Source organism: Eschrichtius robustus, chromosome 14, assembly GCF_028021215.1.
Source record: "Eschrichtius robustus isolate mEscRob2 chromosome 14, mEscRob2.pri, whole genome shotgun sequence".
In the NCBI taxonomy this organism is placed as follows: Eukaryota; Metazoa; Chordata; class Mammalia; order Artiodactyla; family Eschrichtiidae; genus Eschrichtius; species Eschrichtius robustus.
The window spans coordinates 11396952-11420709 of record NC_090837.1 but is presented as its reverse complement, the minus strand read 5'-3'; the positions used below and the strand labels follow the sequence as shown (position 1 = coordinate 11420709).

The window sequence follows — 23758 nt, the reverse complement described above, 5'->3', positions numbered from 1 at the left end:
TATGTATGTATGTATAACTGAATCACTTTGCTGTACACCTGAAACTAACACAGCATTGTAAATCACCTATAATTCAATTAAAAAAATAAATCACCTGGGAGTTTGCAGCAAAACAGTAAGAGCTGAAATAGGAAAAGTTGCAAATAGGAAGTAAACTTCACACAGGGTTTTGAAGAAAAGGTAAAATCTAAATAGGCAGAGAAAAGGGAGGAGGGCTTTTTGAGTGAAGTAAATAGTACCAGAGGCACAGACTTGAATCCGTACAGTGTTTGAGAGACAGACTGACTTCAACAGAGCAGAAAGAATGGGCCAAGGAACATAGGAAATGAAGTTGGATAAGAAGTGTGGGACAGATTAGAAAGGGCGTCAAAAATCCGGCAGAAGGGGTTAGATTTAATGTGGTGGAAAACAGGGAACCAATGAATCTTTCCGATAAGGGGAGAGACGTGCTGAAAGTAGTAGCATTTAAAGAAGGTTAATCAGGAAGAGTTGGAAAAAACAGACAGAAGTGATGGAAGGCAACTGTGGTAATCCAGGAATGAGGGGATAGGGGTCTGAGTGGGATAGGTGCACACAGAGAGTGTATCTTAATGGCAGTGTGATGGGCCTTGAGACTGTAAAATTAGGGAGTACCAGAAACAAGGAAGAGGCATAGACTAATCCAGGGACTGGCTACCAGGTAAAGGGGTCATACCACAGATTAAGACCTGGACATTTCAAACACTAGCAATACATTCACAAGGCCTAAATGTTTTTCAAGTACCCTATTAAGTAGTTTCATTGTTTTGTTTAGTAAATTTACTGCAGGTGCTCCCCAAATTTCACAACTGCTTTGCTAACACAGCCCCATGAAAATCCACTTAGGTAAAAATTAGTTGTTTTTTCAATACTTTTTTCAATACAAAGTTAATTAACCCATTACAGGATATGAGCCCCCAGAGACTAACATGGTGAAAAGAGAAAAACATTCTTCTTTATACTCAAGTGTGTATTCTTTACGGTCTGGTCCTAGTCCCACTCTGCCAAAAAAAAACAAAAAAAAAACCCAAAAAAAACACCAACCCACCCCCAAAAAAACCCAACTTGTTATTTTTAGCTGATCTAAAATCTTGAAACATAATCCTGACTTCATCTGGTAGTGATCCAGTCAGAAGAAAACCAACTCTTGAGAAAATGAATTAAGAAATCAACACTTTGCCACCCTGCTTTCCTGAGTTGTGCTATCAAATTGGGAAGAAATTCTCTTAAGTGAAAAACAAGGAGAAAAACGTTACTAATGCTAAATTTAGCAGACTCATTTTTTTGACTAAATATTTAAGTCTACAGTCATCTCCTCCCCGCTTCCACTCTCCCCTTAGAATGAGTAGTAAGTACAGAAATGGCATAAAGAAGATTTATAGATTTCATTCACATGCTCCCACGGTCCTTTCAAATTCTATTATTGCAATGCTGACCCTACTATCTGTACATGATTGCATGCATTGTTTTATATCTCTTCTCATGATCATTTGCTAGTAGAGCTGTGAATAAGACTTGAAATGTCCCAAAATAGCAAAAATAACCCTATTTACTATCACTCACTGAGCTCTTCCTTTACCATGTGTGGCCAAGCTTGTGCTTTTCGTACACAATCTCATTTAACCCTCACAGCAATCTTGTGACGTAGGTACTATGATTATGCCCATTTTACAGTTGAAGAAACCGAGGCTTTGGGAGTTAAGGGATTTGTACAAGGTCACAAAGCTAGTGAGCTAGTAAGTGGCAGATGTGTGCATCTGACACGCTCTTGTGAATCATTAGATTATACTGCCAACCCCAAATATATGTGAGCGAAACCAAAAGTGAGAGATAAGGAACCAGGGCATGCTGTTCACTGTGTAAAAGGGTTTGGGAGGAAGCATCAGTGACACAAATGGACAGATTCCCTGACTCGTTTCTCACCTTTCCTTATACTGAAGACACTGCACTCTATTTCTGAAGGAGAGTGGGACACTGCTATGAAATGGGAGGGAACTGTCTCCTCTTGTAGTAGGACACATATTACATGACTGTTTCATGGTATTGACAGGGCCTCAATATCTTAATTTGATTCACATTTTTTAAAAAAAGTTACTTAGATCAGCCAGGCCAAGATGAATTAGGCTGATTAGTGACATAAGAATGCTTTAAAAAAGTGTTTTCTGGTTATTCCCTGGTGGTCCAGTGGTTAGGACTCCGTGCTTTCCCTGCCAAGGCCGTGGGTTCAATCCCTGGTCAGGGAACTAAGATCCCCCAAGCTGTGTGGTGTGGCCAAAAAAAAAAAAAGTATTTTCTTGATAGAATTCCAGTGACCTGAGCAACCTACATAACTCCTACCAATGACCCTGAAATAGAAACTAGCTTTTTAAAAATACTTCTCAGTACATAACATATATTCATAAGAAAACACTCTTAAAAATAACTTTCCTCCTTATGCATCTGGGCAGAGATGTTATATTTCCTCCACAAAGCTTCCTTTTATGTTGCAACAGTAAGAATCTCAATTTCAAGCTGAACTAGAACAATTGAGAACTGCGAGCTCCTTCACAAGAGATGATTACTTTTAATAGTTTTTATATAAATTGTCTAAATATGACTGGACACTTTACATTTTAACTCCGCAACACTCTTCACTAGCGAGTAAAGCAGTTATAGTTTCAAGTTCTGTTTCCCCTCACCCCTTGCTTTTTTTCTGCTAACGCATGGTCTTTCACAAAAGAGTCAGTGGGATCTCTGTAGACTGCAGATAACGGATATGACCATGGTAAACTCAAGAAGATTTAGCACATGCCAAGTAATTCAGAAGCTTAAAACTTGTCATCTGTGTATGAGACCAGCAAACAGTTATAACTGGTTAAATAAACATGTACAAATTAATAGCACGCAATTAGTAACTACCACTTTTCCCTTCAACTAGTGGTGTTTTGGCAGGCAGCCATACAATCTGCAATAACCTGTCACTACTGTGAAGCCGCAGCAACTTCCTCTGCCCCACCGCCATGCAAACTCTGACTGGGATCCTTCTGGAGTGCTAATATAATGCTCAATCATAAAAGTCCTCCTTATCTATGAATACTGAAATTTACCTAATTCGTACTTTTAGGTCTTTAACATTCATAAATCTTAAGGGAAAAAAACATGCTATATGATCATATTTCAAAGATTATTTGAAGGTTTTAATTTCCTTTTTTATATGTAAGATAGAACAGCACCCCCAAATCAGTAATATCCACTGCAATGCTTCTTGAATGAAAATGTATCCTACGTACAACTGTAAGACTTTAATTTACACATCTAACATACAAAATACTAGGAGTTTAGAAGTCAGGGTTATACACACTTCATTTAAACCTTGTTCCAAGAGCCTAGTAAATTTGGGAAAGAAACTATTAAGATAGCTTTCCTGGTTTATAAAATATTTTGCGTGAATTTTCTGACATACAAACTATGATATTAAAAATTTTATCTACTTGCCTACTTCATCTGATTTCACTTCACGGACTAGAGTAGTCCCACAAATTATTACCTCATGCCTAAGATATTTTAAGATATTTTATTTTTGTACTTTAATAAGTAACTACCCTTACATACTAAACAAAGAAAAAAATTACAAAACAAAGTAAATGTGATCAAATCTTCTGACTTTTCTGTCTCTAAATGTGGTATTACATTAAAAACAAACAAAAAAGCAACAAAAAAAAACTGTTCTGCTTTCCTTTTATCCTTTTCTGTAAAAGAAGAAAAATAGGAAGTGGCCTTGTTATTTTTTAAGATCTCCAGGATGAATAGTGTGCCATTTTGAGTAGCTTAATTTTGAAATACTGTCTTATAGTAATAATATCATTCATTACCATAAACTGCACCCATTTAATAAAGATGTCCTAAAATATATTTAAAATTTTTGTTTAAAAGACTCTTCTGACAAGATTTTGATGTTTTATTTGAGGCTCTGTATTTACCTTACTTACCTAGGAGTAAGGAAAAATCAAACACTTTGAAAAAAAATTCCCACTAATATTTATTTGTAGAATATCAAACTACAAATTAAAATAAATAGAGCATATGAATCCAGTGACTGTTGAGGTTGATTACTCTCAGCTGGACTTTGAGCTAAGGCCATAAACATTCACATGAAACTCAACAGAGTTTATTAGCTATGTTTAGACAGAAACCATATTTATAATAAAACATTAAATGTAAAACAAAACACCAAGCTTACTCTCAGTAGATCTTCTCAAATGCCTGTCCTACATTCCCAATCCAACACACTAAAGACTTTAAAAATTCTTTATTTAGCTACAGCAATCAGTTAAGATTGCCCCGGAGATGGCTTTCTTTAAAAGGCTGCCTCTTATTCACTTAGGAAAGATAAAACTGAACTACACTTAAGTCATAAGAACAAGACCATGCTATCAGCACCTTCATCCTGAGAAAGGAAGTTATTACAGACACAGTTTTATAAATGAGGCTTACAGAGAATACTTCCTTGTCAGACAGTTAACGTCAACAGCATTTTATACAGCTTTACATTTCGACATTTTGTAAAGAACTTTCTAAAAATTCTTCCTGATTCTTGTCCTCCAGTCCCTACAACAGAGGAAAACTGGCTCAAGCTAAACAAATCTTACAGTTAAATTTACGAAATTCTATCAATGCCTACCGTTTGGTATCATGTAAATATCAGAACTGGTTGTTATTATGGATAATATCAGCTTAAGTTTTAGTTATTGCACATTTACGTACCCTGCATCTCCCCCTTTCCTGTGTGCCAGAGTGAGGTTTCAGGGGACACAACAATAGAAGGTAAAGAAATAACTTACTTAAAGTAGGACACCTTACCAATTCCTTGATAATGAAGAAAATGCCAGTAACCTTTCACATTTTAATTTTCATTTAAAGTTAATTCTCTTCTAAACTTATATTAAAAAAAAAAAAACAACTCCAAGAAAACCTTGTACAATCCTAAAAAAAGGAACTGCAGATAAAAACAGCGGGACCTGGGCGCTGTTCATTACTATCGGTATTGCAAGCTGAAGTATTTCCTGTTACGACGCCCATCGGTTCCCACAGGTGCAACTGCCTATGGGTGTTGCCGATTCACCCTTCCTTTGGTAACTGAACCACTGAAGGAGATTTCAGGTTGGCACAATCAATGCTGAGAGCTATTACGGCAGAACTACCTTGGGCTAACACCAAGAGCCTCCCAAACTAGGTTGATTGTGAATTGGTAATTACCCAATTCAAAAGGGCTGGAGAAAATTTATTTCAATACTTTCATGATTTTTCTAAGATGCATTGTTATTAGGAAGGTATGTGACTTCACTCAACAAATATGTATTAATTGCTTTCTCTGTGCAGAGCTCTGTTATAAGCTCTAGGAACATAGTAATGAACAAAACAAAGTCCCTATGGTCATTCATACACCATGTAGTAGACTTTTGACTATTTCATATGTAATGAGAAAACTTCCATAAACGCAGGGACTAAAGAAATTTGTATGGAAATTTGGAAGGTCGATTGTAGTGTTTATTACTAAAAAGCACTGTAATTAAGGCCATGCCACCTTAAAGTTAAAACAATTTTTCCAGAACCTAGTACATAAAAACAGAATTCTTTATGTTTTCAATGTTTGCAAAAGGCCAGGTTGGAGGCAGTGGCATATGTTCCAGCAGGGAAAAGGAAAAACTTCTCACCGTGAGTCACCAATGACTAAGTTCTTTCAATTCAAGCTTAGAACACATTTCAAACCCAATTACTTATACATGCAGAAAACTGATAACCTCAAATTAACATCAGGAGCTTGATTTGACCAATTTTCAGGGTTAATATCAGCATATAAGAAAAACAAGTGAAGTGCTTTTAATGGGATAATGCCCCTGTACTGAATTTTGTTATAATTTTGGTCTTACAAGCCTTTACTGCCTAAGGGCCATTTTAGCAGCTTCCATTAGATTTTATTACAATGAACATAGCTTTCTTAGACTGTAGCCAGACTGGGACACGGTCATCTTGGATGTATGATGTCATGGTAGGAATGGCTTTTACTTGTATTCAATAAAACAAAAATACACTAAATTCAAGGCTGCTCAAAAAAAAAATGTAAAGCCCAGAGAATAAAATATACAGATAACCTCTACTCTTCCCAGACATACTTTACTTCCTTAGGATTTTACTTCCTATGTTTCAAATAACGAAACCTTCTTTTTAGCCAACAAATTGGAGGAATTCCCAGAGCCAAATTCCTCTATTTAGTCCATCAATAAATCTTTATTGAGCAACTACTACATGCTAGGTAGGCACTGTTTTATGAGTTGGGGAGACAGCAATGAATAAAAAAAATCTCTGCTTTCATGGAGTCTAAATTCTAGTGTAGGGATATAAGACAAACGTAGATATAAATAAAATATCCGGTGTGTCAGAATGGTGTCCTCTCCCCAATATGGCGAAGAATACAATATGAAAGATAAGGATAACAATGAGCTTATTTGTTCACAGTTGCAAGTTGCTTGTATCACAAAGTAAGGAACTGCCCTTTGGAAGACCAGGGTAATAGAGCTCTCCTAGCCTCCATCTCTGACTCAACTGAACACCATGTTCTGTTGCAAATGACAGAAAATCTTATTTCATTTGTTCCTAATACCTAGAGGAAGGAAAACAGACTTCCAAAGACCTGAAGTTGGAACCCATTCCTTACAGATAAAAACATCACTTAAGGAAACAAAACAACAAGTCTCCAACACTCAGAGTCAAAGGTCACTTCGGGGAATATTATCATGCTGAATGTGGACATACAAGTTTCCAACTACTTGCTACCAGTGGCATCAATTTACCAACTGTCAGGATCAGAAGTAAGTTCTTCACTTAGGAATTATCCGTTATCTTCACTGGTAGCAATAATTATATTTAAACATTATTTTTGAACCTAAAACAAGTGTTTAAATTTAACGCGATTCGACAAATATTTATTGAACACATACTAGTTACAAGACGCTTGGTTAGGTGTGTAAGACACCGTCCTTTTAAAATCAAGAAGATGGACATTTAGGAAGAATCAGACAAATACAAACCCTATAATGTATTATCACAGAGAATATTAGTGTAATAAGAAAATGTACAAAGTACTTAGGGAATTTAAAGGAGAGAGTAGCAAGAAAGATAATCAGAGAAGGGCCCAGGAAAGATGGCATTAAAAGTAGGTCTGGGGAATTCCCTGGCAGTCCAGTGGTTAGGACTTGGCGCTCTCACTGCCGGGGCCTGGGTTCCATCCCTGGTTAGGGAACTAAGATCATGCGAGCCACGCAGCACAGCCAAAAAAAAAAAAAGGTCTGAAATATGAGGAACAGAAAAGGCATTCTAGGGAAAAGAAATGGCAGGAACAAACGCCTGAAGGTGGCAAATCAGTAAGTGGTTGGCTGTAAGCAGGCTGTTCTGGCCGGGGCACAGGAGATAGATACAGATATATAGATACAGGTATAGATGGATTATGGGGCTATAGGAATCCCAAAGCCACAAAACAGGTTGATAAATCTGTACTGAATTTAGTAGGCCAAGGGGTATTAAAGGTTTTGAACATAGGAGTAACAAAATCAGAGCTGTACTTTAGGGCAAAATAAGAGAGCAACAGTGTATATAGGAAGGATGAAAAAGAGAAGAAGGCTGGAAAATTGTCACAGTCCTTCCCTAGCCCATTATTAGGGCTCTCATTAGCTCTTTCTTGGACCTTTAAGAGGTATAAAATAAAAAGTGTCTTCAGTTGAAAAAACAGATCTAGGCCACAGTGGTCAAGTTTGTCACTGTCTGTATGGCCTTGGGAAGTCACTCACCCTAACTGAGTCTCAGTTTCCCTATGTATGAATCTCTTAATTATTCTTTTTGGAGCCAGGAGCTGTAGGATTCAGCAAGTGATTAGATACTGAGGGTAGAGCAAAAAACAGCACTAAAAAATTGTTTAAAGTGATTAAAATAATAAGCAGCTACCACTTATTAAACACTTCCTATGCATTTATCCCTGCGTTTGGTGCTTTACATAAATTGCTTCATTTATTCCTTATAAGAATCTTGTGAGTTCTGTATTCTTATTTTATAGATGAGAGAATTGAGAGCTTTAAAGACTTAAGTAACTTAACAAGGTAAGCCAGCTGGCATAGTGACAAAGCCAGAATAGGTGCCTAGGTCTCTCTGAGTCTGAGGCCCTTTCTCTTTCCAATGCACAGTATCATGCTGTTTCGTACATGGCAGATAAATAATGCTAACATTTGTTCTTGTGTTCCAACAGAATCACTCTTTTAACACCCTTCTGATGTACTAAAAGCCCTCAGTGAGGATAAGAAACTAAGTGTGGAGAGCTTGAACCAAGATGGCGGAGTAGAAGGACGTGCTCTCACTCCCTCTTGCGAGAACACCAGAATCACAACTAACTGCTGAACAATCATCGACAGGAAGACACTTGAACTCACCAAAAAAGATACCCCACATCCAAAGACAAAGGAGAAGCCACAATGAGACGGTAGGAGGGGTGCAATCACAATAAAATCAAATCCCATAAGTGCTGGGTGGGTGACTCACAAACTGGAGAACATTTATACCACAGAAGCCCACCCACTGGAGTGAAGGTTCTGAGCCCCACGTCAGGCTTCCCAACCTGGGGGTCCGGCAACGGGAGGAGGAATTCCTAGAGAATCAGACTTTGAAGGCTAGTGGGATTTGATTGCAGGACTCTGACAGGACTGGGGGAAACAGAGACTCGACTCTTGGAGGGCACACACAAAGTAGTGTGCACATCGGGACCCAGGGAAGGAGCAGTGATCCCATGGGAGACTGAACCAGACCTACCTGCTAGTGTTGGAGGGTCTCCTGCAGAGGTGGGGGGTGGCTGTGGCTCACCCTGAGGACAAGGACACTGGCAGCAGAAGTTCTCGGAAGTACTCCTTGGCATGAGCCCTCCAAGAATCCTCCATTAGCACCACCAAAGACCCCGCGTAGGCTCCAGTGTTGGGTTGCCTCAGGCCAAACAACCAGCAGGGAGGGAACCCAGCCCCAGCCATCAGCAGTCAAGTGGATTAAAGTTTTACTGAGCTCTGCCCACCAAAGCAACATCCAGCTCTACCCACCACCAGTCCCTCCCATTAGGAAACTTGCACAAGCCTCTTAGATAGCCTCATCTACCAGAGGGCAGACAGCAGAAGCAAGAAAACTACAATCCTGCAGCCTGTGGAACAAAAACCACATCCACAGAAAGACAGACAAGATGAAAAGGCAGAAGGCTATGTACCAGACGAAGGAACAAGATAAAACCCCAGAAAAACAACTAAATGAAGTGGAGATAGGCAACCTTCCAGAAAAAGAATTCAGAATAATGATAGAGAAGATGATCCAGGACCTCGGAAAAAGAATGGAGGCAAAGATCGAGAAGATGCAAGAAATGTTTAACAAAGACCTAGAAAAATTAAAGAACAAAGAAAAAGAGATGAACAATACAATAACTGAAATGAAAACTACACTAGAAGGAATCAATAGCAGGATAACTGAGACAGAAGAACGGATAAGTGACTTGGAAGACAGAATGGTGGAATTCACTGCTGCGGAACAGAATAAAGAAAAAAGAATGAAAAGAAATGAAGACAGCCTAAGAGACCTCTGGGACAACATTAAACGCAACAACATTCGCATTATAGGGATCCCAGAAGGAGAAGAGAGAGAGAAAGGACCCGAGAAAATATTTGAAGAGATTATAGTCGAAAACTTCCCTAACATGGGAAAGGAAATAGCAACCCAAGTCCAGGAAGCTCAGAGAGTCCCATAAAGGATAAACCCAAGGAGAAACACGTCAAGACACATAATAATAAAATTGGCAAAAGTTAAAGACAAAGAAAAATTATTGAAAGCAGCAAGGAAAAAATGACAAATAACATGCAAGGGAACTCCCATAAGGTTAACAGCTGATTTCTCAGCAGAAACTCTACAAGCCAGAAGGGAGTGGCATGATATACTTAAAGTGATGAAAGAGAAGAACCTACAACCAAGATTACACTACCGGGCAAGGATCTCATTCAGATTAGATGGAGAAATCAAAAGCTTTACAGACAAGCAATCAGCACCACCAAACCAGCTCTACAACAAATGCTAAAGGAACTTCTCTAAGTAGGAAACACAAGAGAAGAAAAGGACCTACAAAAACAAACCCAAAACAATTAAGAAAATGGTCATAGGAACATACATATCGATAATTACCTTAAATGTGAATGGATTAAATGCTCCAACCAAAAGACACAGGCTTGCTGAATGGATACAAAAACAAGACCCAGATATATGCTGTCTACAAGAGACCCATTTCAGACCTAGGGACACATACAGACTGAAAGTGAGGGGATGGAAAAAGATATTCCATGCAAATGGAAATCAAAAGAAAGCTGGAGAGGGAGGGAGATGCAAGAGGGAAGAGATATGGGAACATATGTATCATATGTATATGTATAACTGATTCACTTTATTATAAAGTAGAAACTAACACACCATTGTAAAGCAATTATACTCCAATAAAGATGATAAAAAAAAAAAAAGAAAGCTGGAGTAACAATACTCATATCAGATAAAATAGACTTTAAAATAAAGAATGTTACAAGAGACAAGGAAGGACACTACATAATGATCAAGGGATCAATCCAAGAAGAAGATATAACAATTATAAATACATATGCACCCAACATAGGAGCAACTCAATACATAAGGCAACTGCTAACAGCTATAAAAGAGGAAATTGACAATAACACAATAATAGTGGGAGACTTTAACACCTCACTTACACCAGTGGACAGATCATCCAACATGAAAATAAATAAGGAAACAGAAGCTTTAAATGACACAATAGACCAGACAAATTTAATTGATATTTATAGGACATTCCATCCGAAAACAGCAGATTACACTTTCTTCTCAAGTGCACACGGAACATTCTCCAGGATAGATCACATCTTGGGTCACAAATCAAGCCTCAGTAAATTTAAGAAAACTGAAATTATATCAGGCATCTTTTCTGACCACAACGCTATGAGATTAGAAATCAATTACAGGGAAAAAAACGTAAAAAACACAAACACATGGAGGCTAAACAATACGTTACTAAATAACCAAGAGATCACTGAAGAAATCAAAGAGGAAATCAAAAAATACCTAGAGACAAATGACAATGAAAACACGACAATCCAAAACCTATGGGATACAGCAAAACCAGTTCTAAGAGGGAAGTTTATAGCTATACAAGCCTACCTCAAGAAACAAGAAAAATCTCAAATAAACAATCTAACCTTACACCTAAAGGAACTAGAGAAAGAAGAACAAACAAAACCCAAAGTTAGCAGAAGGAAAGAAATCACAAAGATCAGAGCAAAAATAAATGAAATGGAAACAAAGAAAACAATAGCAAAGATCAATAAAACTAAAAGCTGGTTCTTTGAGAAGATAAACAAAATTGATAAACCATTAGCCAGACTCATCAAGAAAAAGAGGGAGAGGACTCAAGTCAATAAAATTAGAAATGAAAAAGGAGAAGTTACAACAGACACTGCAGAAATACAAAGCATCCTAAGAGACTACTACAAGCAACACAATGCCAATAAAATGGACAACCTGGAAGAAATGGACAAACTCTTAGAAAAGTATAACCTTCCAAGACTGAACCAAGAAGAAATAGAAAAAATGAACAGACCAATCACAAGTAATGAAATTGAAACTGTGATTAAAAATCTTCCAACAAACAAAAGTCCAGGACCAGATGGCTTCACAGGTGAATTCTATCGAACATTTAGAGAAGAGCTAACACCCATCCTTCCCAAACTCTTCCAAAAAATTGCAGAGGAAGGAACACTCCCAAACTCATTCTATGAGGCCACCATCACCCTGATACCAAAACCAGACAAAGATACTACAAAAAAAGAAAATTACAGACCAATATCACTGATGAATATAGATGCAAAAATCCTCAACAAAATACTAGCAAACAGAATCCAACAACACATTAAAAGGATCATACACCACGATCGAGTGGGATTTATCCCCGGGATGCAAGGATTCTTCAATATACGCAAATCAAACAATGTGATACACCCTATTAACAAACTGAAGAAGAAAATCCATATGATCATCTCAATAGTACAGAAAAAGCTTTTGACAAAATTCAACACCCATTTATGATGAAAACTCTCCAGAAAGTGGGCATAGAGGGAACCTACCTCAACATAATAAAGGCCATATATGACAAACCCACAGCAAACATCATTCTCAATGGTGAAAAACTGAAAGCATTTCCTCTAAGATCAGGAACGAGATAAGGATGTCCACTCTCACTACTATTATTCAACATAGTTTTGGAAGTCCTAGCCACGGCAATCAGAGAAGAAAAAGAAATAAAAGGAATACAAATTGGAAAAGAAGAAGTAAAGCTGTCACTGTTTGCAGATGACATGATACTATATATAGAGAATCCTAAAGATGGCACCAGAAAACTTCTAGAGTTAATCAATGAATGTCGTAAAGCTGCAGGATACAAAGTTAATGCACAGAAATCTCTTGCATTCCTATATACTAATGATGAAAAATCTGAAAGAGAAATTAAGGAAACACTCCCATTTACCATTGCAACAAAAAAGAATAAAATACCTAGGAATAAACCTACCTAGGGAGACAAAAAACCTGTATGCAGAAAACCATAAGACACTGATGAAAGAAATTCAAGATGATACCAACAGATGGAGAGATATACCATGTTCTTGGATTGGAAGAATCAATATTGTGGAAATGACTATACTACCCAAAGCAATCTACAGATTCAATGCAATCCCTATCAAATTACCAATGGCATTTTTTACAGAACTAGAACAAAAAATCTTAAAATTTGTATGGAGACACAAAAGGCCCCGAATAGCCAAAGCAGTCTTGAGGGAAAAAAGCGGAGCTGGAGGAATCAGACTCCCTGACTTCAGACTATACTACAAAGCTACAGTAATCAAGATAATATGGTACTGGCACAAAAACAGAAATATAGATCAATGGAACAGGATAGAAAGCCCAGAGATAAACCCACATACCTACGGTCAGCTAATCTATGACAAAGGAGGCAAGGATACATAATGGAGAAAAGACAGTCTCTTCAATAAGTGGTGCTGGGAAAACAGGACAGCTACATGTAAAAGAATGAAATTAGAACACTCCCTAACACCATACACAAAAATAAACTCAAAATGGATTAGAGACCTAAATGTAAGACTGGACACTATAAAACTCTTAGAGGAAAACATAGGAAGAACACTCTTTGACATCAATCACAGCAAGATCTTTTTTGATCCACCTCCTAGAGTAATGGAAATAAAAACAAAAATAAACAAATGGGACCTAATGAAACTTCAAAGCTTTTGCACAGCAAAGGAAACCATAAACAAGACAAAAAGACAACCCTCAGAATGGGAGAAGATATTTGCAAACAAATCAATGGACAAAGGATTAATCTCCAAAATATATAAACAGCTCATGCAGCTCAATATTAAAAAAACAAACAACCCAATCCAACAATGGGCAGAAGAACTAAATAGACATTTCTGCAAAGAAGACATATAGATGGCCAAGAAGCATATGAAAAGCTGCTCAACATCACTAATTATTAGAGAAATGCAAATCAAAACTACAATGAGGTATCACTTCACACCAGTTAGAATGGGCATCATCAGAAAATCTACAAACAACAAATACTGGAGAGGGTGTGGAGAAAAGGGAACCCTCTTACACTGTTGGTGGGAATGTAAATTGATACAGCCACTATGGAAAACAGTATGGAGGTTCCTTAAAAAACTAAAAATAGAATTACCATATGATCCAGCAATCCCACTACTGGGCATATACCCAGAGAAAACCATAATTCAAAAAGACACATGCACCGCAATGTTCGTTGCAGCACTATTTACAATAGCTAGGTCATGGAAGCAACCTAAATGCCCATCAACAAACGAATGGATCAAGAAGCTGTGGTACATATATACAATGGAATATTACTCAGCCATAAAAGGGAACAAAATTGGGTTATTTGTTGAGACATGGATCGATCTAGAGACTGTCATACAGAGTGAAGCCAGAAAGAGAAAAAACAATATCGTTTGTTAACGCATATATTTGGAACCTAGAAAAATGGTACAGATTAATCGGTGTGCAGGGCAGAAATTGAGACAAAGATGTAGAGAACGAACGTATGGACACCAAGGGGGGAAAGCGGTGGGGGGTTGGGGGTGGTGGTGTGATGAATTGGGAGATTGGGATTGACATGTATACACTGATGTGTATAAAACTGATGACTAATAAGAACCTGCTGTATAAAAAATAAATAAATAAATAAAATTCTAAAAATAAAGAAACTAAATGTGAACATAAATATAATCTACTAATTTGGTGATTATTAATTCATTCACTCACCCAGTTGACATTTAGTGAGCATCCTTCACACTCTGTGCCTGGTACTATACTTGGCGTGGGGATGCAAAGATGAACAAGACCATCTCTAACCTCAACATGCTCACAAATTTGTGAAAGACAAACACACATAAACAAGGAACTGGTATACAATGACAGAAGAGAAATTTGCACAAGAGACAAGGGACGCATAGAGGTACATGAAGCATAATGTAATTTTGTATCTCTGCTATTAAGTCTTGACCTAGATCAGCTAAAAACTATATTTATGTGGTTTTGGGAAATATTTGTGTATATACACACAAAGCCTTCAAGAAGTAAAGGCTAATGTTCACAATAGAATGGAAAATTGGCCATGAACTCCAATTCTGTTTTGTGTGCCTACTCCCAAGACTAATGAGGTTATTAGTTTATTTAAGAGAGCATTCTTCCTTGATTAGTGCCATCTATTGTAATGGGTAAATAAAATGTATTTGAATTGTCATAAGCCTTGATTGCTATGGACCAAAGCCAGTGTCATTAGACAGAAAGTGACACATATAAAAATAAATACTGCACAGAGTCCTAGTTTGATTTGGAAATAAAAGGTTATCCCGTTGCCCATCAAAAATAGTGGAAGGAAGTAAAATTGAAGTCTTCCAATGAGTACTTTGATAATTGACTAAAATAATAAGCATAACAAATATGGGGTTGATTTTGCTATCCATTATTTTCACTGAGGCCAGGGGTGAGGTGAAAGGGCCCCAAACACTAGACACCAGCATGTCAATTCCCAGGGTTAGGAGCTAAAGCCACATGGGCCACATGGGAGTAGGTTTTGCTAGCTGTAAAATGTTTACTCCAAGGCATGTTCCTTTTCTCACTCACTCTGGGGGTGATAAATGTGTATTTGTGAGATAGACCATGGTTAGGAGCAGATCTGTGTTAAATCAAAAAACTGACCCCTATGTCATTCTGTTGTAAAATAGAAATAATTTACAAAGACTTTAAATATACTCCAATGTCTCTAACAAATCTCAGGTCAGGCAGAAAAAAATGCATTAGGTTGATTTATAAAGTATTTAGGTAACTTTAACAACATGTACCTGGAATGATAAAATTTATCAATTTAATTCCTACTATCATAAATATTCTGAATACTTGTTTTTAACTTGGTTGCCCATAGCTTGTAAATGAGTTATATCACGTTTTGGCCCATAAATTCAACACATCTAATCCATAATTAGTTAGACATTAATTTTTTTTTACTAAGGTCACTCTGAATTTAAGAATAGTAACAAACTTTTAATGTATCCTCACAAATGACAAAGTAACCAATTAAATGGATGTTATAATTAAATAATCACAAAACTAAACTGTACATTATCCCATAACTCAAAATTACTAATTCAAAACTATCCTCTCTGATTGATGGGAATCTCTCACTGAAGACTGAAAGGAAGTCTTTGCTTAGGACAGTCACAAAGCACTTTTCGATGGAAGCTTTCCCTCTGTCTGTCTGTCTGTCTGTCTGTCAGTGTGCTTTCTTTTTCGGGGGAGGGAAGAAACAAAGACTGGAAGAAAAGACTATAAAGGAAAGATGCTTTTAATGGCTCTAAAATAAACTCTAAATAAATAGACTCTAAAGTAAAAGTACCAATAGTTACTTTTCATTCATTCTCCCATACCACTGAAACCAACAAGTATGAACACTGACAAGCAATGAGAACTTTTATTCAGGTTGGCTTAAACATTAAACCAAATTAGATATCAAGGTAGACTCTGAGATTACAATGGTTTGACTGTATATGACTCAAGTGGTAAAGAAAGTATAAAGTGGGTTATTGTATTTACTGGGCACTACTTGCATCCTGCTAAACTAAGACTAAGGATAGTTTAAGAACTCTGCACCAAAAAGAACTTGCATTCTCTGGTGGCTATAACCATTCATATGGAAGTGTAAGGCTCCTTCTTAACCTCTTCTTTTGATTATATTTTTCAATTGAAAAGAAAGAGTTAAAATGAGCATAGGTGTAACTAATTTACATATTAATAGCTTCTCAAAATGTAGTTTTATTTTGTGAAACAAATGAAAATAAATTCCCACAGAGTTCCTACCCTCCTAACCTACCCCCCCCCCCACCCTACCCCCTGTCCCTGGGAATAGTTACTATAGACCCTTCCTATCGCTAAAAACTCTATTACAATGACACTTTTCATTTGCACCAGACAGAAATGAGCTAACAAGCATGAAGGAAGAGCTTATCTGCTCAAACATTTAAACATTTCTATTACTTTGCAGAATTATTGTTACTGAGATTCCCAATCCTTCCAAAGACTATTTCCTATGTTACATGCCCTACATAATGAATACATGCCCCTTGTAAATAACCCTCTTGAGTTAACTGACCTTACTTTTACTTGAATTCTACCTAGGGTTCTGGAAAAATAAATTTAATGTAAAAAAAGTTACACTTAATACATCTTAAATATAGTGTCTCATATTTTAAATTTGTATTTGTGTATTTACTGTTGTTCCCCTCACCTCCATAACTTCTGTTTCTTAGGGGAGGACGGCTAGTTGGTGGAATTTTAATAACCACACCAAGCTCCACGCTCTCTGAAACCATATAAAAACTGTTCTGCATCAGGTAATATCAAATAAGAATCCTCAAGTGACACATTCCCTCTACTTATTATCACCCTGATGTAAGATGTCTTCAGTAATTTTTGTCTTGGATTTAAATAGGCAGTTCTCTGTAAGCCTTCTACACTATGTCTTTGGGAAACAGTACAGCATTCCTTTCTTCCTCTTAGTTGCCCATTACTGAACATGGGCAAAGGCTTCCAATAAGACATTATTCTAAACCTGCAACAAAGAAGATATCTACATAACTGCAAAATGACACAGTAACTACATTCCCTAGTATTTCCCCCAAACCATCATTTTCTAAGTCTGCTTCAATGAAAAAGAAACTCGTCGCAAAGATACGGGGTGAGGAGAAGCAACACACAGAGAAAAAGAGGTTAAAAAATTCAAATGCAAAACTGCTGGGTGCAACCATAACAAAGCGTGTGCATTCAAGAGAACATTCGAGAGGTAGTCGGGGCGGTATTAACATATCCTAAGTACTCCAAACAACTAGCCTGGTCATTAGTTTAATTTTCATATCCGTTAAAGTAGGAGGCTGCCCCCCAATTCCCACCCCCTATCGCTTTCCACTATTTGTTTCAGCATTTTAATAGACACACACTTGCCTCCCACCAGCGCGTACAGTGTCCAGTTTAAATAGGTTTATCTCTCTCCTGAGCTTGTCCTGGAATTATGTCTAAAACTCAGTCCTGGTAGCTTTTAGAATTAGAAATCTAATCGGAAAGTGCTGTTAGTTTGGCGACTCCAAAACCTCTTTTCAAAATTTAGTTTGATCTTCCAACTATCTTTCCAACACATCAAAGATAAACAGTCCAACTTAGTATATAGTTCCTTTGAGTCTGCATTGTAAACACTGATACGGACGTGCTGCCGAACCTGAAAAAGTTTCTGAGCTCCCTGCTGAGCCGAAGTGAAAAAGACAGGGTCTATCAAAATAAACAGCCTAATTAATCCAAAACTTGCATCTCCAAAAGGGTCCCTTTCCCTTTCCACTTGGTTTGGGGTGAGTTAAAGAAGCCCTCTCCAACTTTTTACATCCTGATGAAGCTATCGAGGTCTGGAAGCCCCTCACTTTCAAGGCATCCAAGCCCAACTCGGAGAAACAAACGGGAAGCCAGGGGGCCAGTGAGTAGAGGTCCCCAGCCCCTCGCTACTGCCCTTTCCAAGATCCCCGCGCTTCGGCCAGACCCTCCAGCCTGCGCGTTCTCCTAGAAGATGTCTCATTACATAATCCCCTTTCCTTAGAGTCACCCAGAATCACGGGGGCTCAGGCGGTCCCCCGTCTCCCACTCCGCCCTTAGGAAGCTCGGCTGAGTGCACCCGGGGAGCGGCGGCCGGCTGTCCCGACTCGCCCGGCGCCGCGACCCGGACCCAGGCCCCCTCTCCTCACCCACGCGGGGTGGGGCCGCGCCTCCACCGCACGCCCCCCGGGTCCCCCCTCAGACCCGGGTCTCCAGCCCCCGCGGGTCCCCCGTGACAGTCGCTGTACCAGCCCCCCTAGGGGTCCCCTAACACACCTGCTGTCCCAAGCCCTCTCGGGGTCCCCTTGCCGCTGAGAGCCGCTGTCCTTGCCCATTTCAGGGTCCCCTCCCTTGAGAACCACTGTTCTGGCTCCTCTGGGGGTGCCCCCTCAGACCCACTGTTCCAGCCCTTCTGGGGGTCCCCTCCCTTCACACCCGCTCTGTCCCAAGTCCTCTCGGAGTCCCCCTCTCAGACCCGCGGGGCCGGCCCCTCTGGGGGTCTCCTCTCCACAGTCCAGACTGTCAAACCCACTCCCGGAATTCCCTTCACTCGGGTCCTCGCCGACCCCACCCCGCCCTGGGTCCCCCCGCCCCGACTCACTCTGTCACCTCCCCGCGCCCCGGTGCTCTCACCTCAGACCTGCTGTCACCACCCCGGGCCCGGCGTCGCCGCCGCCGCTTCCTCTCCCACACTTGTTACCGAGTCGCTCTTCTGCCGCTTGTTCCCCGGTGGATCCCCGGGTCCAGTCGTTGAGTGTCGGGTCCGGCCGCGCGGAACCTCCGCCCGCGGTCTCCGCGTCGGGTCCCACTCTCTCACACAGGTCCCCACAGCCGCCGCCACCACCGGGAGCCACACAGACCCTCCCGCGGCCGCCGCTGCTGCTGTCCGAGGTGCGGCTCCTGCCAGGGGTGGCCAATCGCACCCGACTGCGCCGAGCGCGCTCCGCCCAGCCGTCCCAGCCCGCCCGCCCCCTGGCCCCGACCACGCCCCCAGCCAGGCTCCGATAGGCTCTCTACTGACCTTCCCTGATCGCGGGGCGCAGACCTGGGGCCGGATATAGGTACTTGATTGGAGGTGCCTGGGAAGCCGAGCTGTCGATGGCGCCCGAGGATTGGCGAAGTTGAAGGTGGGCGGTGCGGGACGGGGCGGGGTTTCCTCAGATGCGGAAGACCTTGCAACTTCAGTTACCCACTGGCCCGCCTCGGGTGCGGTTCGCCTTGTTTGTGCTGAGTTGGGGTCAAAGTTCATGGCACTCCTCACTGAGCCTTTACTTTTCTTGGGAGACTCCCAGAGACCAAGGCCCCCTGGGACTCCCTGGGACCACCATGTTAGAGCCTTTGAGGCCCCCATTCCCTCGTTAGACCTGGCACAGCTTTCTAAGTAATTCTGCCATAAATTAATAATGGCATTTATTTACTCAGGACTTGTAAATATTTCCTGGATTTAAAGTCTTTTATATCTTTGGCAAGGGAGTTGCCCTTACTTGCACTGCGTTCAACAGACGTTAGTTTGATGCTGTTGGGGGAAAAAAAATCTATATACTAGATGCATACTCAGCACACTTAGGCATTCAACACTGACGGGGCACATTTTGATAGGTACAAGGACAAAGCTTAAGAAATACTCACTTTGTGGGTTATGATAATCATGTTGACAAGTAGGAACAGGAACTGTGTGGTAGGGGAACCCTTGTTAGCTTTAGCAAGGCTTCAGTAAGCCTGTTCAACATATTCTTTTTCAGGGCCACAGGAAATGATTTTAATGATTTTGTGGGAACTAATGGCCAAAGTATAATGAACTTTGACCCAAGTGCAACTCGTGATAACCAGAGACCCATCTTGACCCAAGCTGCAAGATGGAGCTTGCCAGGGGTGAAAGTGCATGGTGTTAACTTGGAGCCATTCTTCATATATTTTTTGTGAAACTGGATATGTTGATTAAATCAATACTGGAAACTGAAAACTGCTACCTTCACCCCTAAATCCTAAAGTTTATGAACTTTGTGAAGACATTGTTTCACTTCAGGAACACCGTTTGTTCCTAAGCATTGTCAGATGTATACAGGACTTAGCTCTTAGAAAACTTTCCATCATTAACTCTTTTTTAACTCCTAACAAAATTTGTGTTCTAAACACTATTGATGTTTTTCCTAGTGTTTTAAAATCATACCCATTCCAATTAAGATGCTCCCCTTTAAGATTTGAGTGTTAGGGTATGTAGAGAGGGCCTGTAGAGGAGTGCTGGCAGTACTTCCTCTAAAATGAATTTGGATGTAGATGTCTCCTGAGCGATGTGACTGAGTGCCATTTTGGGAAGCGATGTAGAGAGATTTCAAGGTGGTAAAAAGGGAACTTGGTTTTAAGGGAACTTGATTTTTACAGACCTCGAGAAAGACTGTCCAAAATCATATTAGACAACTATAAAAGTTGGGTAAGACTAAAGTCATGAGAGAATTTTGTTGACTAGGTCCTCCTCCTTTACTGAGTGTTTATTAGTTAAAAGCTCATGCTACCAGTTGCAACATGGACAGAAGAAATAGGGTAGATTTTCACAACGCAAGTATTCAGTTCTGTCTAGTCATATAAAAAAATGCATGATCATTAACAGATGTCATTTGCAGCCAAGAAGACAAAATGTGGGGCTTCCCTGGTGGTGCAGTGGTAAGACTCTGCGCTCACAATGCAAGGGGCCCAGGTTCGATCCCTGGTCAGGGATCCCACATGCATGCTGCAACTAAGAGTTCGCATGCCACAACTAAGGAGCCCACGTGCCGCAACTAAGACCCTGTGCAACCAAATAAATAAATAAATAAATATTTTTTTAAAAAGAAGACAAAATGTAAGCAAGATAAAAATGCCAGTGTCTTGAAACCAATTAGCAATGATATCAACTCTTTTTAAAAAAAATTCGATATATCGTATTGATGAACTCTAATTTTTAAAATGTTGGTGCTTGGTTTGGTCTATGATTATTGCTATTGATGGAAACGCAAGTTGCTCAAGATAGTCAATTACAAATAATTTAGACGTGACCTAACAGCATAAAGAAAGAAAATGACTTCATCCTTTGGACAAGAGACAGCTTTGAAATTCTAGTTTAAATGTTGACGGTGGACCTACAGGGAGCCATGAGAATGCCTCTTATTGAGCATTGCAGCATTCCATTCTGAAAATTCTTGAGTTTTGTTGGGAGGAAGAACCCCTCACAAGTACAGGCAAGATTTTAATTACAACAAGGTAGAAAATAAGAAATGTTAAAATAAATGGGATGAGAATATATTTTTTCACTTTGAGGAGACTATGTGGGGGCCAATTCAGAGATAAATTTGGTCACGAAGGATCTGAGAATCAGAATACTGGGTTCCAGTCTGGCTTTTACATCTGTGTTCACGTTTACTGCTTGTATGTTACTTTTTTTTTCTATGGAGACTTGGGTGCAACGTAAAGAGTAGGGTTACTTTGGACAAACCATTAACCATCTCTGGGCCCTTTTATCCCTTTTCTTGCTACACACACCAAGACAAAGGACATCCTCAATTTGTTCATTAAGCAAAGCTTATAACACCGTGCCCCCTTCTACTCAGAGATAATCACACAAATTAATTCATGCAGATATTCAACTCTCTTGTTTTCCAAGTTACCAGCTAGCACCTTCCTTTCCTGACCCTAATTAACTTTCTGCAGGCAAATGTTCCACTTGCTCAGTTGAGAGTTGGTTAGCAAGTTATTGGATTGGGGAAAACCACCTTTTAAAAAATTTATATTCTGAGAAATATGAGGCAGCTGTACTGTAGAGGACCTGGGTCTGAGAGTCTAAACAAGGCAGCCTGGACGCTTTTTTTTTTTAAATGACAATTGACAGCTCTTTTCTTATCTGTAAAATCGGGATAATACCGTATTGAACAAACCTACACAAAAAGAAAGGACTCCCACCGACTGGGAAAATACAGTTTTGCCGACCCCAGGATGGAATATTAGCATCCTCGTTTTTATTTTAGTTTTTAATAAAGCTCTAATCAGTCAGGGGAGGAGCCACGCTGCTTTTCTTCGGGATGATCACGCGAACTCTAAATGTCTAGGTTTCCCGACCTATAAATGGGATGGTTCATGTCGTTCACCTGTTTAAATTAAAGAGACCACCTCCACCTGCCAAGAGCCCTTCAAATCTTCTGCCTCCTAAGTCCCTAAAAAAAAAAAAACCTCTTTAGTTTTGGCTCCAGGCGCCGCCTAGCGGCTGTGTTCGGAAGTGGCCTCTGAGCTTCGGGGTCCTTGCCGCTGTTGGGCCTACCCAAGGATTTGCCTAACTCCAGAGAGCCTGTCTCCGCCATTCTCCACTACCCGTTGAGGATTTTAAAGACGGCGACGAAGGAGATGGGGTTAAGGCGAAGGGGGCGTCAGGCGGCCTCTCCACTCCCTCTAGGATGGCGGAGTCAGGCGGTCCTCGGGCAGCTCCCGACCCGGAAGTCGCCGCCGGCGCGAGGCCCCCGTTGCCGAGAGCGAGCGCGCGGGGCGGAGCTTGGCGAAGACAGGGAAGAGGTAGCCGCGACTCCGGCTCTTCGAGTCGGCGGCTCCCTCGGGCGCTGCTACGCGGACGTGGAGTCCGCAGGGCGGGTGGCCGCGGATCCCGGGTGGCACGGTCAGCTACGGGCAGAGGCGACATGAGTGCTGCGGGGCTGTTAGCTCCAGCTCCGGCCCCGGCTGGAGCGCCGCCGGCTCCGGAGTACTACCCCGAGGAGGACGAAGAGCTGGAGAGCGCCGAGGACGACGAGCGCAGCTGCCGGGGCCGCGAGTCGGACGAAGGTACGTCTTCCCGCGGGCCGGGCAGCCCCGGGTGGGGATGGGACAGCAGTGGGAGGGGGTGGGACAGCCTGGGAGAGGGGCGGGGCGACCTCTGCGGTTTGGGGGCGGTTGGAGGGGCCGCCGGGAGGAGCGCGGCTCCCGGAAGTTATCCCGACAGGTGCTGTGGAAGGCGAAGCCCTGAGGACGTTGTATCCTACAGTTATGCGGAGAAGGGCCTTAAGAAGCTGTTGTCAGAGCTGTAGGTCCCTTTAAGATTCTGCCCCTCTTCCCCCAGCTGTCTCTGAACCTCAGGTCTTCACTGGTTGGAATGAGAAAGCCATTCATTGGGTCCACGGAGTACTCCTCGCTATTTAGTTCTTGAGGGGCTCAGAGCAAAGCCCAGTTTAGCTTTCTAGTTACTAAGGTGCCTCTCTCCCCCTACCCCGGGGAAATGCTTAAGTCAGCCCTGCTTTGGGCAGTGCGGGACAGGTTGGGTAAAAGTACGAGACCTGGAACCAGGCAAATCGAACTAGGTGTAAATTTGGCTCACTGAACCCAGCTTAATATTAGACAATTTATAATACTTACGTTTACCGAGCCCCAGTTTCCCCATCTGCAATGAGGCTGTCAGTAGTAC

General features: G+C 40.7%; 3 protein-coding genes and 1 non-coding gene across 5 annotated transcripts in view; 3 read left to right on the top strand and 1 right to left on the bottom strand.

Moving 5' to 3' along the window:
* TAOK3 (TAO kinase 3) overlaps positions 1-19241 on the bottom strand; it is a 179483-nt gene extending 160242 nt beyond the window's left edge. For both annotated transcript variants that reach the window (XM_068562825.1, XM_068562826.1), the window contains exon 1: positions 18976-19241. The gene's annotated coding sequence lies outside the window, so the exon portion shown is untranslated. The remainder of the gene's footprint in view (positions 1-18975) is intronic.
* The window catches only part of LOC137776169 (uncharacterized), a 35150-nt gene extending 15800 nt beyond the window's left edge, over positions 1-19350 (top strand). The window contains exons 3-5 of the mRNA XM_068562419.1: positions 8105-8147; positions 18347-18567; positions 18683-19350. Of these exons, the coding sequence (XP_068418520.1) occupies positions 8105-8147; positions 18347-18567; positions 18683-19350 (932 nt within the window). The remainder of the gene's footprint in view (positions 1-8104; positions 8148-18346; positions 18568-18682) is intronic.
* Positions 19351-20986: 1636 nt separating this feature from the next.
* On the top strand, positions 20987-21058 carry TRNAV-CAC (transfer RNA valine (anticodon CAC)). The gene has a single exon. It is a non-coding gene; the product is annotated as a tRNA-Val (tRNA).
* A 1800-nt stretch (positions 21059-22858) lies between these two features.
* SUDS3 (SDS3 homolog, SIN3A corepressor complex component) overlaps positions 22859-23758 on the top strand; it is a 37192-nt gene continuing 36292 nt past the window's right edge. Inside the window, exon 1 of the mRNA XM_068562817.1 lies at positions 22859-23142. Coding sequence (XP_068418918.1) covers positions 23001-23142 — 142 coding nt within the window. The 5' untranslated portion in view covers positions 22859-23000. The remainder of the gene's footprint in view (positions 23143-23758) is intronic.